The sequence below is a fragment of the Camellia sinensis genome, chromosome 4 (assembly GCF_055761805.1).
Source record: "Camellia sinensis isolate YWXY chromosome 4, ASM5576180v1, whole genome shotgun sequence".
NCBI classification, from domain to species: Eukaryota; Viridiplantae; Streptophyta; class Magnoliopsida; order Ericales; family Theaceae; genus Camellia; species Camellia sinensis.
In genome coordinates this window covers 143,202,013-143,222,539 of record NC_138964.1, presented here as the reverse complement: position 1 = coordinate 143,222,539, position 20,527 = coordinate 143,202,013, and the positions used below count along the sequence as shown (strand labels likewise).

The 20,527-nt window shown below is 37.6% G+C and overlaps 1 protein-coding gene across 1 annotated transcript; it reads right to left on the bottom strand.

The window, feature by feature from the left end:
* Nucleotides 1-13,056: 13,056 nt before the first annotated feature.
* On the bottom strand, nt 13,057-20,082 carry QS (quinolinate synthase). Its single transcript, XM_028234091.2, has 7 exons — nt 18,825-20,082; nt 17,493-17,777; nt 15,997-16,215; nt 15,713-15,892; nt 15,025-15,540; nt 13,605-13,766; nt 13,057-13,515 (listed from the first exon to the last, which is right to left on the bottom strand). The coding sequence occupies exons 1-7, from the start codon at nt 19,581-19,583 to the stop codon at nt 13,456-13,458; spliced, it is 2,181 nt and encodes a 726-aa protein (XP_028089892.2). The 5' UTR covers nt 19,584-20,082; the 3' UTR covers nt 13,057-13,455.
* Between the last annotated feature and the right edge of the window lie 445 nt (nt 20,083-20,527).

Here is a 20,527-nt window from a genome sequence, read left to right as displayed (position 1 = left end):
CAAAACAGCCCCGAAACATGGCAATACGACACCCGATGCACGAAATGAACCCGAAACACAAAACTAGGCATATGCATTGGCCTATAGCTATACAAAACATGCATTATTTGAACATGAAATGTGAAGACAGATTCAAGGAAGACCCAAAACAAGCATATTTACAGTTTTAAGCAAGGCCAAAAAATGAACACAAATAGGACTAAACTAGCATGCAAAAATGGCCCCGAAAGAGGGGTAATGAAGCAAGTGGCATCTGCTGGCCCTAAATGGCTAAGATCCCTTCAACAAAGTTGAAGAGGGGCTCAAACTGAAGCACTTTACAGTTTACAACAGAGCCCAAAACAGTGCACAAGCAAGCTTAAAATACTATGCAAAATAAGGCCTAAAAAGAGATTTAAACACAAAGTGTAAAACGGGAGCCTCAAACAGAAAAAGATCCTTGATCAAACATGAAGAGGGGGTCAAAATAAGGCCATTTACAGTTCGGACCAGAGTCCAAAAATACAAACACAAAGGGCTAACAAATCATGCAAAAATAAGGCCAAAAGAGGGATATAAAGGCAAGTGGCAAATGGAAGCCTCAAACAGTGATGAGCCCTTCAACAATATTGAAGAAGGGATCAAAATAAGCCACTTTACATTTTATGATAGAGCTCAAAACAGTTTACACGTAGGCCAAAAATACTACACAAGAAATAGGCATACAAGAGAGGTAAAGAAGCAAGTGCAAAAAGGAAGCCTCAAAAAGTGAGAGACCCTTAAACAAACATGAAAAAGAACTCAAAAAAATGCTATTTTCAGTTAGGGTCGAAGCCCAAAAGTGTAAGCAAGAATGGTTAAGAAAGCATGCAAAAATGAACTCAAAAGAGGGGAAAAATGACTCACCCTTGTAGACCGATCTTTGACAACCTCTTGGCACAAGAAATGGTGCTCCTCAGATCTGGAAATCAGCTCCAAGTGGCTGGAATGGAGGTGGTGGTGTAGAAATGGTGTAGGAACTTAAGGGTTTTGAGGGTTAGGATGTAGAGAGGGAGAGATGCAACATATGAGGCACAAAGCAAAAATTTCTAACCCCTAAAACCAGCTGGGAGTGCTGGTTATATAGACAAAAAGAGTGGAAAAGAGGGGGAAAAATGGAGGGGAAAACAATTCAAGTTTCCGCCCAAAAGGCCAAACCCTCGGACATAAGGCCTAGAGGAAAACAAAATTCACTTCTAGGACATACTTAGGGAGGGGGTTATGGCCGGCTAGCTAAAAAGGGCAAAAAATTCATTTCACCAGCTAGGTGGCCGGCCTGCTAGATTTTCTGGCCGGCCTGCTACTTTCAGGACAAAAAAAAAGGCTGCCGGAAAGAAAAGTGGCCGGTGGGTGGTAGGGAGGTCCAATGGTGGCCGTTCAAGTGTCCAAATTGAAGCCCCGGAAGTTATCTTGCCAATGGCGCAAACCTTGTATTAAAATTCCTCATGTGGAAAAAGTTATGCCCTTTTTGGTGAAGCCGCGCAGATTTCGGTCCAACCAGAGTGATGCCCTACTTCAATCAACTATATCTTCCCCGTCCGGAATTGGATTTCAGAGATTCTTGAGTGCAAAATGAAGCCCCGGAATTATTATTTCCAACAGTGGTGGCCTCATAGCTTGATTCCAAGTATGGAAATGAATAGGTCCGATTTGGCGAGGGCTGTTCGACTCTTTCTTAACGGTTCATGCCCATTTTCTCCCCCAACTGGATTTCTTCCCTCTTCTCCTCTTTTCTTCAAATCCAAACCCCCTAAGTAAGGTGTTTTGAAAGATTTTTCAAATATTTCATCTCTCTTTCATTTATTTTCACTTTGTCCTTGCTCGGTTTACCGAAAAGCGCAACATTTGACAAAATGCGAGCCTCGGAACATCGTAAAAACTTTATTTCAAAAACGTTTTGAAAGAGAGGGTTTTAAGGTCTAAAATATTTTGATCAAGATTGTTTTGGTCCAAAAAGAGGTATGAAGTTGAGCTTTGACTCTCTCATTGCCGAAGAAACTGAACCTTTCCTCTACACATCTTTCAAAACCATCAGTCGCGTCCAAGTCTTAAAGGCGGTCAAAAATGGGGTGTCTACACTACCATAATGTTCTAAAAATTCCAAATAGCACATATACCAAGTCAATTTCTGAATTGGATGCCGATAAGGCCTTCAATTCGCAGACCAAAATAAAAGCATGAACAGATCTTTCTATGTTAAACGGATACAAACATAAAATAATGCAATGCGCATGTAATTAACTCAGGATTTTTTCTTAATTACTTGTTAAGCATAATTAAGCATGGATTAACGTTAATCATGGGTCAGGGTTGTTATAGTCTTCTCCCCTTAAAGAGTTTGGTCCTCCAAACTCAAGTTACCTTCAATCTAGAAGAACACTGGGTCTAAAGGAAGCAGTTCAGGGTATCTTTTCATCATGCCTTCTTTTGTTTCCCAGGTTGCATAAGTTCCTCCATGATTCTGCCAATCAACCTTTACCAATGGGATTTCTTTGTTCCTTAGTCTTTTGATTCTACGATTAACAATCTGTATTGGCCTCTCCTCATAGGTGTAGTCATCTTTCAAAAGCACATGTATTGGTTCAATGACATGGAATGGATCTCTCAAATACTCTTGAAGCATAGATACGTGAAAAACATTGTGCATATGCTCCATTACCAAAGGTAGGGCCACTCGGTAGGTTACTGAATTGATATTCTCGAGAATTTCATATGGCCCAACATATCTTGGTGCCAACTTTCCCTTCACCCCAAATCGCGTTTGGCCCTTCATCAGAGTTACTTTCATAAACACGTGATCCCCGACTTCATATTCCATGTCTCTTCTTCGGTCATTAGCGTAACTCTTTTGGCTGCTTTGTGCAGTTTTCAAGTGTTGCTGAATCAGATTCACTTTCTCAGTCGTTTCTTGCACAAGTTCTGGGCCCAACAGTGGCCTGTTACCTACTTCTGCCCAACAGATAGGAGAACGACATTTTCTTCCATAGAAAGCTTCATAAGGAGCCATCCCAATACTTGAATCGTAGCTGTTATTGTACACAAACTCGACTAAAGGAAGGTAGGCCTCCCAATTCCCTTGAAAGTCTAATACACATATCCGTAACATGTCCTTCAATGTTTGAATGGTCCGTTCGGATTGGCCATCTGTCTGTGGGTGATAAGCACTACTCAGTCTCAGCTCAGTCCCCAAAGCTTGTTACAAACTCTGCCAGAATCTTGAAGTAAACTTGGGATCTCTGTCAGATACTATGGACACTGGAACTCTATGTAATTTCACAATCTCATTGACATACAAAGTAGCCAACTTATCCGCATTATACAAAGATTTGACAGGTAAAAAGTGAGCAGATTTAGTTAAATGATCAACAATGACCCAAATAGAATCCATACCTCGAGAAAAACGACGTAGACCGATCACGAAATCCATAGTAATATGTTCTCATTTCCATTCCGGTATTGAAAGCGGCTAAAGTAATCCAGCGGGTCGTTGATGTTCAGCTTTAACTTGTTGGCAGTGCAAACATTTAGCTACAAAGTCGGCAATACTTTTCTTCATTCCAGGCCAGCAGAAGTTCTGTCTTATGTCATGATACATCTTTGTGCTCCCTGAATGCATGGCAAATTTGGAGCTATGAGCTTCAATCATAACACGCTTTCTTGAATCAAAGAAATCTGGTACACAAAGTCTATTCTGAAATCTCAACACATTATTCTCAAACACAAACCCCGGCTTCGGCTTTGAGTCAAATTCTTTCACAGTCTTTTTCCAGAACTCATCTTCAAGTTGTTTCTCTCTAATTTTTTCAATGATTGCAGGTTGAGCAGAAATAACAGCTAAAATTCCTTCATGTTCTCGCATCACAATCTCAATTTCATTCTTTTCTAGGTCACATAACAATTCCTTCTGGTTAGTGAGCAAACATGACAAATTCAAAATGGATTTTCAGCTCAAAGCATCTGCAACAGTATTTGCCTTCCTTGGATGATACAAAATGTGCAGGTCATAATCTTTTATTAATTCTAACCATCTCCTCTGTCTCATATTCAATTCTTTTTAGGTGAAGAAATATTTAAGACTTTTATGGTCTGTATATACTTCACAAGTCACGCCATACAGATAATGTCGCCAAATCTTCAAAGCAAAGACGACAGTTGTTAATTCCAGGTCATGAGTTGGGTAGTTCTTTTCATGTGGGCAGAGTTGTCGAGAGGTATAAGCAATCACTTTCCCATTCTGCATTAATACACATCTCAAGCCTTTATAGAAAGCATTGTTATATATCTAGAACCCATCAGCCCCATTGGGCAATGCCAAAATTGGTGCAGTTATTAATCTAGTCTTCAGTTCCTGAAAGGCTGATTCCCGCTGATCGGTCCAATCAAATGGTATATTTTTCTGTGTTAATTGTGTCAATGGCATGGCAAGTTTCGAGAAATCTTTCACAAACCTTCTGTAGTAACCTACAAGTCCCAGAAAACTTCTCACTTCTGACACATTAGTTGGTCTTGACCAGTTCACATTGGCTTCAATTTTCTGAGGATCAACAGAGATACCGTCCTTGTTAATTACATGTCCCAAAAATGCCACACTGTCGAGCCAGAATTCACATTTGGAAAATTTTGCATACAACTTCTTTTCTCTTAAAATTTGTAGGGCAATTCTAAGGTGATTCTCATGTTCTTCCCTGTTTTTAGAGTAAATCAGTTTATCATCAATAAAGACAACAATAAATTCATCCAGGAATTGTTTGAACACCCTATTCATTAAATCCATGAACGCCGCAGGTGTATTAGTTACCCCAAATGGCATTACCAAAAATTCATAGTGCCCGTATCTAGTTCTGAATGCAGTTTCTCTATGTCTTCTTCCTTGACTTTTAACTGGTGATACCCGGATCTAAGGTCAATCTTAGAAAACACTTGGGCTCCCTGAAGTTGGTCAAATAGGTCATATATTCGGGGTAGTGGGTATTTGTTCTTTACGGTTACTTTATTCAATTCCCGGTAATCTATACATAATCTCAAGGACTCATCCTTCTTTTTAACAAACAAAACTGGAGCACCCCAAGGTGAAGTGCTCGGACGGATGAATTTCTTGTCTAACAGTTCTTGAAGTTGGGCTTTCAATTCTTTTAATTCTGAGATTGACATTCGGTAAGGGGTCTTAGAAATAGGTCGCGTTCTCGGTGTCACTTCAATAGTGAACTCAATTTCCTTATCAACTAAGTCTCTGGGCAAGTCTTTTGGAAACACATCGGGAAATTCACAAATAACAGGAATAGTTTCTACATTAGTACTATCAGATGATGCGGTCAGTATACAACACAAGTAACCCCTACATCCTTTCCTAAGCAATTTCACAGCTTTCATGGGCGAAATCAAGTATGGGAGAGGAACTACCCTATTCCCAATAAAAATAAATTCAGGCATACTAGGTGGTCTAAACACAACAGATTTACTTGCACAGTCAATGGTGACACAATATTTAGTCAACCAGTTCATACCCAGAATACAATCAAAATGATCAATGTTTGAAGGCAACAAATCAACATACAATGTCATATCACCGATCATAATATCACATGCCGGATAAACATAAGCACACATCATAGAATCCCCAGATAGTGTAGATACAGACAACACATATGTCATAGGTTCTAGTGGTCTAGTTAATTTCCGAGAGAAAGCAAGCAATACGAAAGAATGCGTAGAACCAGAATCTATCAGTGCATATGCATTTTGAGAACATATAGGGAGTATACCTGACACCATAGCTTCAGTATTTTGTACGTCACCAGGTACTAAGGCAAACACTCGACCCTGTCTCAGAGGTTCTTTCCCAGTATTAGCTTTTGTATTTGTTTTGACTGTAGAGGCGAACCTAGCTGAACTCGCCATAGGGCGGTTGGTATTATCAGACCCAAACAGGCAATCTTTTACTACATGACCTGTCTTGCCACATCGGAAACAAGCATCGGATGCTCGGTAACACACACCCTTATGCCTCCTTCTGCAATCAGGGCAAACTGGATTAGGCCTACTGCTCTGACTCGAGCTGCTTGTAGACCCCGTGTTCTGCTTTTTACTTACATGAGAATGGCCTTTTCTAAAACTATACCCAGACCTTTTTCCTCTCCATTCTGTTGTTGTTGTTGTTGGGGCCTTACTTTGTCTCATAGCGACTAAGGTAGCTTCCGCCATTAAGGATTTGTCAAGGACTTGTACGTATGTTGGAAACTTCAATACACCTACTCAATCAAATATGTCTAAGTCTAATCCTCCTTCAAATTTGCAGGGTTTCTTATAGTCTGTGTCCACCATGTGAGGAGCAAATCTGGCTAATTCAGTGAACTTAGCCTCGTACTCAGCTACGGGCATTCTGCCTTGCTTGAGTTCTTGGAATTCAAACATTTTTTGGTCCCGAAAACATTGAGGGAAATACTTTTCATAAAAGATCTCATTGAATCGAGCCCACGTCATGTTTCCATTGGTATTCCAAATCAGTAACTACCATCTCTGAGCTTCGTCTTTGAGAGTATAAGTGGCCAATAAAACCTTTTGACTCTCGGTACAGGGAAATACTTCAAACAATTTTTCCATCTCAAGCAACCATGTCTCCACTTTCAACCGTTCTATTCCACCGAAGAATGTTGGTGGTTTCATCTTCATGAATTTTTGTGTCAGGTTGATAATGTCATTATTATCATGTTTAACTTGTACCGGCAGAGGCGGATGGAGCAAAGGTTATTGTCTCTGCTGTGTTATAGCTTCGGTCAATGCTGCAAGCATCTGTTCCATTCGGCTCATACAAGCCTCTGAGGATTCACTTGTATCATTTCCCCTTGCATTCTCCATGTTGCTATAGAGACACCAAATAATAATAAACATAGGAATAATCTCATTCATTTCTTTCAATTTATTTGCCCAGATTTCAAATTCAGTTTTCACATTTTTAATGATCACCACACACTCATGCCCCTACTTCTTTCTAGAACATCCTATAGCTCTTATAGACTCGTGTGTGCGGTATAACATGTGCTTTGATACCACTCTGTCATGACCCAAACCCGTCCCTATAGGTTTAGCATCGTAACCGGCCAGTAATCTTTGGATTACCAAAGGCCTCTGAATAGAATAACGCATAATCAAGGGGCTGCGGAAGCAAATATACAAAATACAACGTCCATTGAGCTGTGTAGACATACATGAGACAAAATAATTTTAAACTTTATAAGCATACTCATGACATCACATAGGTACAGTAATTACACGTCACCCCATGTACAAATAACCAAAAGCAAACTGTTCAATAATAGGGGAAAACAAAGTATTGAACGTTTAAAAGACATGGCCACATGACTTGACTTGGCCCGGAACCTCCTCGGGAGACGCAAAGGGTGGCTAACAAAACAGAATCCCAGGCCGTCAACTCTGGCCCTGATCACATGCCTGGTCACCTACACACATAATATAAATAGTGAGTGAAAACCCAGTGAATAATAATGGAGTAAAGAATTTAATGAATGAAGTCCATACTAGATTCAGAAATCATAATTCAGATTCATATTCTTGTTCAAATCGTATACAGAAATCAGAGTTCATGCTTAATCATACGTGGTACATCCATTAGCACTAACAGAACAGATACAGAATAGATGCAGAACATATGGTGGTTATGAATAACCAGTTCCATAAAGGAACCTCCGGATCCAGGTAACAAAGAATAGATACATGCTGAGCCCCATAATGGAGCCTCCAGTACGGGTAACAAAGTGCAGACATATTAAGTTCCATAATGGAACGTCCGATACCGGGTAACAGTTAACAGATATTACATGATGCTAAGGATGCCACGAATACATTGTCAGAAATTGGACAATCATTCATTGTACAGAACATATCATTTCAGAAAACAGATCTTAATTCATCATACAGAAAATAAATAAAGTTGAACATAGCTTTACTAAGTTATTACTCACAGTTGGCTTCGGGTGCAGACAGACAGAGCAAACTAATCAAACGGTTTACGGCACGTGACCTGCATAACACATAACGAAAACACTTTTGAAACACATGTTGGAATATATCTAACTCATTACGTTATATTTATAGTGTGTTTCTACATGCTACCCTCATTATGGTGTCTTAATCATGGACTAGGAATGCCTATGATGGAATGAGGATGCAAAATTACATTAGAAAATATTTTTCAAAACTTGCAAAAAACAAGGTCCCCGCTCGAGCGTGGCTTTCCTTGCTCGAGCGAGCATGCAGAATGTGAGGGTTCGCTCGAGCATAACTTCCTTCACTCGAGCGGTCTGCAAACTTTGAAAAAGTATTGGTTACTTGTTTTTCACGCTCGACGAACGCTCGATCCCTACTTGAGCGTGAGACTCAGACCCTCGCTCGAGCGTGCTGCAAAACACAAGAACTTTTGAGGGCTTGCATTTCACGCTCGAGCGCACTTCAGGTCGCTCGAGTGGAAGTGCACGCACTCAGAGTGGTTGCTCGAGCGTGGATTCCTACGCTCGAGTGTAAATGCAAATTCTGCAATTTCCAGATTTGATCTCCAAGTTCAAAACTTAATCCTTAAGCACCAAAACTTGATTTTTCTAGGCCAAAACCTGGGAAAATACATGGAAACTCGTAAAATAACATAAATTAAAGATCATTTCAAGAAATCATGGCCTAATAGCTTGCCAATTGTGCAAAAATTCAACTTAAAATGTATGAATGTTCCATGAACATGACATGCATGAATTCCTTTGAACTCAATCTTTTCATAACACGATCAAATGCTACAAAACAACATGAAACTTGATAATTTCTCACAATCAAAGTGAATTCAAGACATGCATGAGGGAATTCTTGGAAATCATGCTCAATTTGTAAAGAAATGGACATGTATGCATGGTATGACCCATTTTCTTTCATTCAAGCTCAATTCTAGGATCATATAGCTTAATTCTTTGGTTTCTCTTACTAAATAGTTCAATTTCAAGGTGGCAAGGTTGAGTTCTTACCTAGAAGCCTTAATTCTTTTGATTCTTAAGAAGTCTTGTTCAACACCACCAATTCCTTAAGTTTCCAAGCCAAAACCTTATTGAATTCAACTCCCTCTCTTGGTCCCTTCCTCTCACACGCTTGTGTGTGTGTGATAGCTCAAATATGTTTGACAATGAAGAAAAGAGTTGAGTGCGGCTTATATGGAGCCTTATATAGGCTTCTTTAATGTTGGTTTATTAAAACTAATCAAATGGGTATTAAATTAATCTAATTTAATCGTTCCGAATCGAATTTCAATTGAGCCTACCATAATGTTCTAAAAATTCCAAATAGCACATATACCAAGTCAATTTCTGAATTAGATGCCGATAAGGCCTTCAATTCGCAGACCAAAATAAAAGCATGAACAGATCTTTCTATGTTAAACAGATACAAACATAAAATAATGCAATGCGCATGTAATTAACTCAGGATTTTTTCTTAATTACTTGTTAAGCATAATTAAGCATGGATTAACGTTAATCATGGGTTGGGGTTGTTACAAGAAGCTATGAGTTCAAATGAATACATGTTTGTCATATTTATAGCATATTTTTACTTTTCAAATTGCATTTTTGCACAATTGGCTTGCTTTTGGGCCTTGATTTCATGAAATGAACTTCATCCATGATGTTTTACAAGTTCTTAAATATTTTCCAAAATCTTGGCCCAAGAAAATGAGTTTTGAGGTGTGGAATTCGAGTTTTGAGCAAAGATGAGTAATCTGGAAATTCCAGAATTTTGCTCTCCGCTCGAGCAGCCACCTTTGTTTTTGCATCTCCGCTCGAGTGACCAGAAGTTTGCTCGAGCGTGAATTACATACTTCCAGAAGTTACATGTTTTTGCAGACCGCTCAAGCGGCAAGAGTTATGCTCGGGCGAAGGAATGAGTCTCACGCTCGAGCAACCATCGAGCGTTCGTCGAGCGTGAAAATCACATAACTAGTACTTTTTAGAAAATTTTAGAGCGCTCGAGTGTGGGAAGTTGCGCTCGAGCGTCTCCTCACAAATTGCATGTTCGCTCGAGTGGGGGAAGCTAAGCTCGAGCGGGGACCCTTTTTTCAAAAAATTTGACCAAGTATTGTCAAATGCATTTTTGTATCCTCATTCCATCCTAGGCATCCCTAGGCCAAGATTAAGGCATAATAATGAGGGCAACGTGTAGAAACACACTATGAATAGAACATAAAGAGTTAAGTATGTTCCAACGTGTGTTTCAAATGTGTATTTGTTATATGTTGATGTAGGTCACGTGCCGTAAACCGTTTGGTTAGTCTGCTCTGTCTGTCTGCACCCGAAGCCAATTGTGAGTAATAACTTAATAAATGTATGTTCAACTCTATTTATTTTCTATATAATGAATTAAGATCTGTTTTCTGAAATGATATGCTCTACACAATGAATGATTATCCAAATTCTGACAATGTATTCGTGGCATCCTTTGCATCATGTGATATCTATTAGCTATTACCCAATATCGGAGGTTCCATTATAGAACTTATTATGTCTGTCATCTGTTACCCGTACCGGAGGCTCCATCATGGGGCTCAGTATATCTGCCATTTGTTACTTGGATCCGGAGGTTCCTTTATGGAACTGGTTACTCATAACCACTATATGTTCTACATCTGTTCTGTATCTGTTCTGTTAGTACTAATGGATGTACCACGTATAATTAAGCATGAACTCTGACCTCTGTGTATGTTTTGAACAAGGATAAGAATATGAATCTATTTATGAATTTGAATTATGATTTCTGAATCTGGTATGGACTTCATTCATTAAATCCTTTACTCCGTTATTATTCACTGGACTTCCGCTCACTATTTATATTATGTATGTAGGAGATCAGGTACGTGACCAAACTCAGAGTTGAGGACCTGGCGTCTCAGTTTTTGTCAGCCAACCTTTGTGCCTCCTGAGGAGGTTCCGGATTACGTCAAGTTTGGTGACTGTTTTTGTGAATGTACTAGACTTTGTTTCTTTGGATTTACGGGCAAGATTTCTGATAACATGTTCATGGAGTGATGTGTAAATACTGTATCTTTTGACGTCATTCGCAAGTTTATAAAAGTTTTAAATTATCTATTCCATGTATGTCTTCACAACTCAATGGACTACGTATATTTTGTATATTTGCTTTCGCAGCCTCTAACTATATGTTATTCTGTTAAGAGGCCTTTGGTAATCTAAGGATTACTGGCCGGTTACGACGCTAAACCTATAGGGATGAGTTGGGGTTGTGACACAGAGGTACAAAAACAAAGATGGTCGCTCGAGCGCACGAATTTTGGAATTTCCAGATTCACCCCCAAATTGCAAAACCCATCTTTAACTTTTCAATACACATATTTTTGAGCCCAAAGTTGAGAAAGCATATAGATAAACTTATAACTTCTTGAAATGAAAGCAATTTCGTAAAATCAAGGCCCAAAAGCATATGAATTGCTCAAACTCAAACTTGAAATGTTAAAAACATGCCATGCATAGAAGTTCTTGACTTCAAAGCTTCCAAATCCTGAACTATTGAGATAATTTGGTTGTAAACTTCATGAATTCTCAAACCAAAGGCAAGATGAACACATGCATGTTGAAATTCTTGAAATTAAACTCAAAATTTCATGACTTATGCATGCAATGATTCTTCCCAAATTCTTTAATCTAAGTTCAATTCTCATGTTAAGCCATCTTACTATCTTGAACTCTATCACATATGTCTTGAGTACAAAACTTAAAGATAAGATTCTCACATAGAGTCTTCAATTTTTAAAGGTTTGGTGATGCTCTTAAATAATTCTCCAATCTCCTGGCAATTTCCTTTCATAACTCAAAGTTTGATCCCAAACTCTCTTGGTCCCTTCTCCTCTCTCACGTTTTAGGCTCAAAGTGATGAAGAGAAGATGTCTCAAAGTGATGTCTATGCCTTATATAGGCTCAAATAGGGAACTTAATTAAGTTTTACTTAACTTAAATAAATTTGTACTATTTTATTCTAATTATTTCGCTCTGAATCGAATTTCAATTAAACTTACCATAATGTTCTAAAAATTCCAACTAACACATAATTCAAGTCAATTTCGTGATCGGACACCGATAAGACCTTCAATTCGCAAAACAAAACAGAGACACAAACATATATTCCTACCGCTAACAGATATAAACACAAATAATGCAATACGCATGTAATTAACTTAGGATTTCATCTTAATTACTTATTAAGCATTATTAATCATGATTTAATAGTTAATCATGGGTCGAGATTGTCACAGGCACCTAGAGGTGTGCTTCTTCCAAGTCTCAAAAGCTCAAGTTTAATACTCACTAATTGTAATATAAGCTCTTTGGGGGCGTATGCCCTAACTTTAAATGGAGCCCCCCAAACAAGTGAGTGGTGAGATTAGCCCCCGAGATTAATCAAAATGCACGTAAACTCACCCAAACACCTAGTTATCAAAAACAAAAAAATCAAACAAAATCTTTTTTCCATTCCCAGACTCCCTGTGTTCAAAAAGTCTAATTGATTTTTAACAGATAGTTTGGGAATAAAATAAAGAAATTTCGTCATATTATAGATGACAAGGCCACATTGATTCAAATTAAATTAATTTACTTGAAAAACTAATATAACTAAAAAACAGAGATCATATTAAAATAAATTTTAGGTAAATTATTAATAGATCCTAATAGTTGAACTTAGTTTCCATCAAATCCTATTGAAAATAAATCTTAATAAAATTGCCATTAAAAATAATTTTTTTGTGACAACTTTTTATATATGTCGCTAAAAATTGACAATTAATGACTTTTTTGTCATGATTTTTATAAATTGTTACTAAAACTTACAATTAGTGACTTTTTATGACAAATTTTTCTCATAAGACCTATTAGACGATAAATCCACTTATTAAAACCTACACGTAAGTACCCCATTAATTTTCTAAAGATAGTTTAGAGGTAATATGACATTTGCTCCAAGAAAAAGGGCAAAACGGAGTACAAAACACTCTGACATATTTCCAGAATACCATTTTCTACTCATTTTGCTGAATATAAATAGTCATTCCAGTGACAGTACAAACATCTCCATGGAGGAATTTTGGTAGTTCACAACTGTACAATTGTAAAGTACAAACATTTTTCAACCTCATTGCACTTCTATGAATCTAACACAAAACTACACGGTAAACAAATAAATCAGCAAATGGAGAGAGAGAGAGAGAAAGAGTACAACAAAAAACTATATATATATATATATGAAACTTCCTATAAATTGAAGCAAAAAAATTGTTGCCATGGTGAATTTTCTATGAGGCCTTTTCAAGCACATGATAGAATTGGCATTCAGACTTTCCAAGATGATATAGCAACTTCACTAACTAAATGCCATTGATTTTCAGTTGCCACAACCATGAAGGATCTGATGGATGAGTTTCTCGGGCAGTCTTTTTGTTCCCTGTGAAATCAGTAAAAAAGAACCGCCATAAAATCAACTGAAACTCCATGTAACGGTTATGGAGAGTGACAAAATTCAAGGAAACTAACCTGAAAGTGTCTCATGTGGAGTATTGGCTCACAACCAACATCTGCAATTAGTTTTCCATGTCGTGTTTGCAAATTCAATCGTCCAGCTTCATAGTCTGAAAGGTTATGTTTTTCATCGGGCAGGTGGTGGCACACTTTGAGGAGGGAGCTAAGAGAATTCATCTGACACATAAAAATAGATCCAAATTGCAAAAGCCCAGATTTCAGATATGGAACTTTGTAACAAAATACACAAGCTTAAAAAAAAACTGCCAAATGCCTACAGCAATATCAGTTGATGTATTGAACCATGACAGGTGACAACTAGTCAAATATGGTTTGATTCACATCAGGTGAAATTTTGTGCAGACTGAAATGTGCCGGATGAAAGAAACAAGCATGACAACAAGAACAACAATAACTAGTTTCTTTCCAAGAGGAACAAAAATATAACTTTCTAATAGGGATCTACTAAAACCATAATAATTAGAAAATACGTTTGGTTCATCTCAATCTGGCTGCAAAGCTACCTCGGACCCATTTGGTTCAACAAGGTTTGCTAAGGTTTTGCCAGATTTAAGTAGAACCATGCTACTCTAGTACCAATTTGATAAAACAGCAACAAGTGAGGCTGCAGATGAGTGTACGGCTAAGAAATTCATTCGGTATACAGATTGTGATAGCAATAAACATAAACTAATCCTACAAAACTCAGATGTGAGCATAAAGCAGCACCGAAATTAGATATACTAGCTCCAACAGGACAACAAATTAGTTCTGCATCATATTCAAAATGCAAACTAGCAAAGGGGCTAGCATGCTTTTTGATTAATTACTTTCTTGCAAAAAAGAGGCAAACCAACTGCACCTAAGTACAAAATTCAAGGGAAGTATCTCTCTTGCAGCAGTACTTTAATTTATTTCACAATCATGTACATAACTGCAGTTAAAAATTGGAATTATGAACCATGCATTTTAAGTTTGATGATGCTTTCTTTATTCAAAAAAACTAGAAAGAAAAAGAATGAAAAAATGAAATCTTACAACCACCATGCAACCCCAATCTTTCACTTCATAAGATTCCAAGATTTAACTTCCTCCTCGTGTCTTCTTGACAATGTAATAGAAAATTTAAGCGTTGTGTTACCATTTCATCTATTGGGCAGTTTCAAAGGTATCTTATCCTTGTACCAAGGAAGTTTAATATTTAGCCAACATAATTCTGATCTATTTCGCAAAAACCTATTTCAGAAAGGTATCGGTGCATTTACCAAGCCTTTGTCACAGGTTTCTATGAAAATACAAACCTTGTAGTTTGAAATATGCTGCATTCTACAAAAATTAACAGCTAGCTACTTGTAGACGAACTGATTTACTACGGTAAAAGGAAAGGAAAAGAAAGCAATTAAGCAGTACGATATACAATAAAACAAATGCTGACCTTCATGTATGGGCAGGAAGCACAGCCACCATGAATAGAACACCCCTCTCCACTTGCAACTCCTGGTATAATAGGGACTTTCATAAAGTCTCCTGCTTCACCTAAAGTTAAGCTATTGGATGAACTCGGAGGTGTCCTTGTCACTGAGTCTGATGAGACAGGAAACACAATCTCAACATTAACTTTAGCTCTCCCAGAAGAGGACTTCACAGAACTCAACAATCTGCGAACCGTCGCCACAATTGAAGTCACCATTCCTGATTCTGTTCCCAAAACAAATTGAAGGTGGTCATTCACATTCCTATCTAGAGCCTCTTGTACCCTGTGTGAAATAAAATCTAATATGTTTTGGGTGGAACCTACTACCCCCATTCCTCTTCTCTTGGCTTCCATTGCCAGAGAGAACATTTCTCCAGGGACCTCAAAATGAGCAGTTAGAAACGCGTCACAATACATTTCTTTTATCTTCTCAACAACTTCATGTCCAAAAAGGTGATGTACAATGCATGTTCCATCCTGACACACAAAAATTAACAGTCACCACATAAGCGTAAAAGTTACTTAGGATGGCTGTACATTAATTAACAAGGTGTCTACAAATGCATGTTGAAAACGACAGCACAGATTATAAGTCATTTTGCATTCAATACACGGTCCTGATTTCCCAAGCATCAAAAATTGAAATCACCTGATAATAGTGCAGGCGAGGCAACAATGATCTAATTGTGTCTCTGTTGTGTTCTGGATGTATCTCAGCAATTTCGTCATCAGTCATCACAGTCATCTGTTGAAACAACTCCATTATGTTTGCCCCCATGTAGGTGTCAGGTCCATACCATATGTTTAAGTTAGGTACTTGAGCAAATGCCTGGAAGGAGAAAAAAATTTGCATTCATGGAATGGAAAAACAAGCACTTCCACTCAAGTGGAAGCAACAAATGGCACAAGCATTAAATGATGCTTATCACCAACCTGTAGAATGGTTGGCACAACATTAGATGAAGTACAGGTTATTGTTGGCACAAGTTCATGAGCATTCGCTTTTGTCTCCAAAGAAGTATTAATGTAGACAACATGCAAAGAAGGAGATGCCATAGAAGCTGCCTCAAGATATTCCATATATGCAGGATTATCAGCAGCATCAGCCAAGGAGCAACCAATGCGTTCATTTGACATCCTGTACACACCAACCTGAAAATAACAGATCAACATTAAGATACAGAAAGGAGCAAAACTACAAATTGGTTCAGCTGTATAAGCCATATAATACTACCAATTTTATAATGAATGAGACATGCCATATCTAATCCATGTACAAAACCACATGAAAGCAGCATTAATTAGTGAATCTTCACCTTCCCATGAATCGAAACCCTGTTCTGCAATTGACTAGACATATCCACAGAGGTTTCATATTTCAGAACCTCTTGTGGTAATTAAAAAACATAATAAGAAGAAATACAAAGGTCTATTACACAATAATAACAGGCACATAACAAGCATAGAATTTATTTAATTTAACTAAGCACATAGTCATTGACAGAGTGGAATGATCAAAAAGCATTCACGTAGCCAACCCTACTTGATTGGGAGAAGAGGCTTGGCTTGGTTTGGTTAACAGTTCACAACCCTAAAACAACCTCAATTTCAACCTCAAAAAGTCTATTGGTCCTCATTCAATCCCAACCCTTTCCTATATCATTTTCTCTTTGAGTTATCACCAAAAACCCATAAAACATTGCGGTCTAGAGAATTTTCATCACCTCTTCTCTAAAAAACTAACTACTATACACTTTCTAATTCAGGTCAATTTCAACCCTTTTAATTAGAAAACTAATAAACTATTTTCCACCAAACAAAACTCTAGCCCTAAACCCACCACAAATAAATTGTAGGCATCATTAGGTTCAAGTTAACTCATACAAGTATTTTTTAGAAATAAAGCCCTATGAAACAACATGAGCAGCTTGTTGATTAAGTGCAGTGGGTTTTATAACAATCTTCAGATGAGGGTAAAGAGTTTCCACCTTAATAAAGAATTTCTACAGGTGAAACTGTAAATGCACCTTTTCCTAAACCCCCTCATAAAATTACTAGATTGGAGTATCACTAGAAGTGAAATGCAGAAAGGAACTGAAAGCAAACTACATAAAATAAAGGTTGCAGATAGCAACAACATAACACAATTACTTTTCATGAATTTCACACTAATTAAAAAGATATGAAGGCATAGTGTATGTAAGTTATGACCAGCATGAAACATATAGGTTTCTACAAAAGTTTTGTTGTATCTACTTTTATATTTTTTTTAACTTTTTTTTCCTCCTTAATGGGCATTAAAATATTTGTCGACCAAGTAGCACTTTTTACTCTGTTAACTTGAAAACTGTGCCCTCTGTTTTAGAATTGGATCTATAACTGACAAAGTGATGAAATAAGAAGACATGAAAAGAAGAGGAAAAGACTACCTCTGAGAAGCCAGCCTGATCAAGGATTGCACGCACATTTTCGGACATAAAATCAACACCTAGAACTGTAATATATTGGCAACCAGCTTTTGCCATCTTGACAGCCGAATCTGCCATAACCAGCGAATCAGATATATGGATGTGAGGCCAGTGCTTCTGGGCAGCAGTTAAGACACCTTGGACCTCAGGATCCATGTAAAAGTGTGCAACAACACCAATTTTCTTTTCTTTTAGCACATTGACAAGTTCTTGAACCTTCAACTCATCAGGTAACAAAAACCTTGCCTGCAAGTACACTTGAATGTAACTTAGGATTTATTGCATTCAGGAAATTCATCATGGGAAGTAGTACTTAGTTATAACTTATAAATAAATAACATGCAAAGGGAAATATTCAACTCTTTCCAACTAAGAAAGCATAGTACCAATTTAGTCTAGGCCGTTTGTTTTCCACAAACAAATGAAATAATTTTAAGTGAGGAAAACCCAAGGAACCACCTCTTATGCCCAAAAATTGTGTCAGGAAAAAGACTTAATAATAGTCCACCCAACCTGAAGGTAACCCAGTAATGCACTTTCTAATTCAAACACACAAGTACAATGGTTTTTTACCTTCAACAAGATGTAAACTAGATTCTTTCCACAGCATACACCACCTATGAAGCACGGATACTTCAAAAGGGTGACGCATTTGTATTGTATCCATATCAGATACCAATACTTCTTAGGTATTTTAGGTTTTTTCGTATTGCCGCATCCGTATCCATGCTTCCTAAAATACCAGTCAACACTTAGAAATCAAGACAAGGTAGTGAGTCTAGTGACAGAAGAGTCTGTGAACCAATTCAAGCATGGATGCAGGGCAGTTGATCATTCTGTTTAATTCCCTATTTTCCAAAGTTACATAATTCCTGAATATCATAACATCCACTAGAAGTTTCCTATTGCATATTTTTTTTTTTTTTCCAAAATTGATTATCTAAAATTACGAAACACATATAGAGGAACTTCTAAATCCAAAGAGAGGAACTGAAGCTTACAAATAATTGGATCTCTGTGTAACAAAGAAAAACACAGAAAACTCTACCTAAGAAGTCTCTGAGCAATTGACTCAAAATTGCTACTTTTCGCCACAAAACTAAATCTTTTGCAAAAACCAATACAAAAATTGGGTCTACTAGCTAAGCAATATAGTTTGCATAAGATTGAAGACAACAATAATATATATAATAAAGCACACCCATTCACTTTTATCTAAAACAAAAGCATATCATACATTCATTTTCTATTTTGAGAAATAAAATTACAGAGCTATGGCTACAAATTGCTCACCTGAGCTTCAGCATAGCTTCCCTTGGCATCCATACCATCTGCAGTAATAACCAGAGATGGAAACAGCTCACTTGGTGGCTTCCCCTCTCGCTCCGCAACCAGAGCTTTAGTCCTCTTCTGCATACCAATCAAAACATTATGCCAAGTATTTACCCTAGAATTACTCCGACCCTGTAATCCACCAACATTCAAAGCCCCCAAATCTTCCGTTTTCAAACCCAACACCTCCTCCGGCGGTGCCCCGTCAAGAACCCAAATCAAACATGAGCAAAACCCTTTTGTAATCTCCGAATCACTGTCCGCTTTAAACCTCATCTTCCCATCACCTTCCATCATCACGTCCAACCAAACCTGGGCTGTACATCCCATAACTCGATTGGAATCCTTTCTCAGTGAATCATTAAATGGAGGAAGCAAAGTAGCGTAGTGAAACAATCGCTTCAATCGGTCGGTTGGGTTGGAGATGGATTGGAATTCGGAGATAAGCCAATCGAGCTTACACGACGCGAGATTACTCGTCAATGAAGGAGACGAAGTCACCACCGAACATGAAAACGAAGAAGAAGAAGAGATAGAGGAGTTTCGAGAGGTCCGTTTCAAAGGAGACGAAGAATTGAAATCGGGGTTTGGGGTTTGAACGCAGTTGAAGGATTTGAAGAAGGAGAAATTGAGCCTAGAATTAGGGTTAGGGTTAGGGTTTGGAAGTTTGGTGAAGCAAGGAGGATAATAAGCTCTCATGGCGATCGTTGCGGAGTCCATTCGCCAGTGAATTCAGTGGAAACCAGCCGCACTTGAAGAGAGAGAAAGAGAGAGAGAGAGAGAGAGAGAGCGAGAGGAGTTAATGGAAATGGGTGTTGCAGAGAGCAGAGCCATTAAAATAACACAAGGTCGAGAACGAAGACGTAGATGCCCCCCACGTCATCACCGCGCCAAAAAGGAGAGGAGCACTAACAACACAACACTACGTTTGGAGAGGAGTTTAGTGGTAAAAGAAAAAGAATCTTGATTATTTGTTTGGAAAATGTTCTAAACCATTGATTCAAGAGCTCTAATAATTTTAATACTGGTGTGGGTCTTATATGAGGTGTTTTGACTTTGTATTTTTTATTATTATTATTATTATTATTATTATTTTTTTTTTTTTTTTTTTCATCTCATTAGAGTTGTTAATGCTTCAAAATTAATGATACCAATCATTGTTCTATTTGTTTAGATGATTAATGAGTTAGGTTATGGTCAAAAAAAAAAAAAAAAAAAAACATCTTTTTAATACCCATAATAAAAAATCGTACACATTTTTTTTATTTTAATAAATCATTGTCTTCAATTTTAAAATTTTAATTTTCTTCCATTCACCCGTTTCTCCTACGCTATCTTTGTCACCACTCTCACCTCTATCGTTGTCACCATTGTCACTCTCAACTCTTCCACTTCCATCTTAAACCTCCACAATCAACCTTAAAAGTTGATAGTTTGTGGTGGGAGTTTTTATGGGATTGTATGATTCATGGCAAAAAGATAGTTACATATAGAAGGAAAAAGAGACAACGAGTGGTGATAGTAGACGAGAGAGGCGATGCTGGTTATAGAAGATGGTTGTAGTGTTTTAGAATTAGGTTTTGAGTAGAAAAAAATAAAGGTATTATGATATTTTTATTTTAAGAAAAAATTGTATTAAGAAAAAATTTCATTAAGTGTGTAAA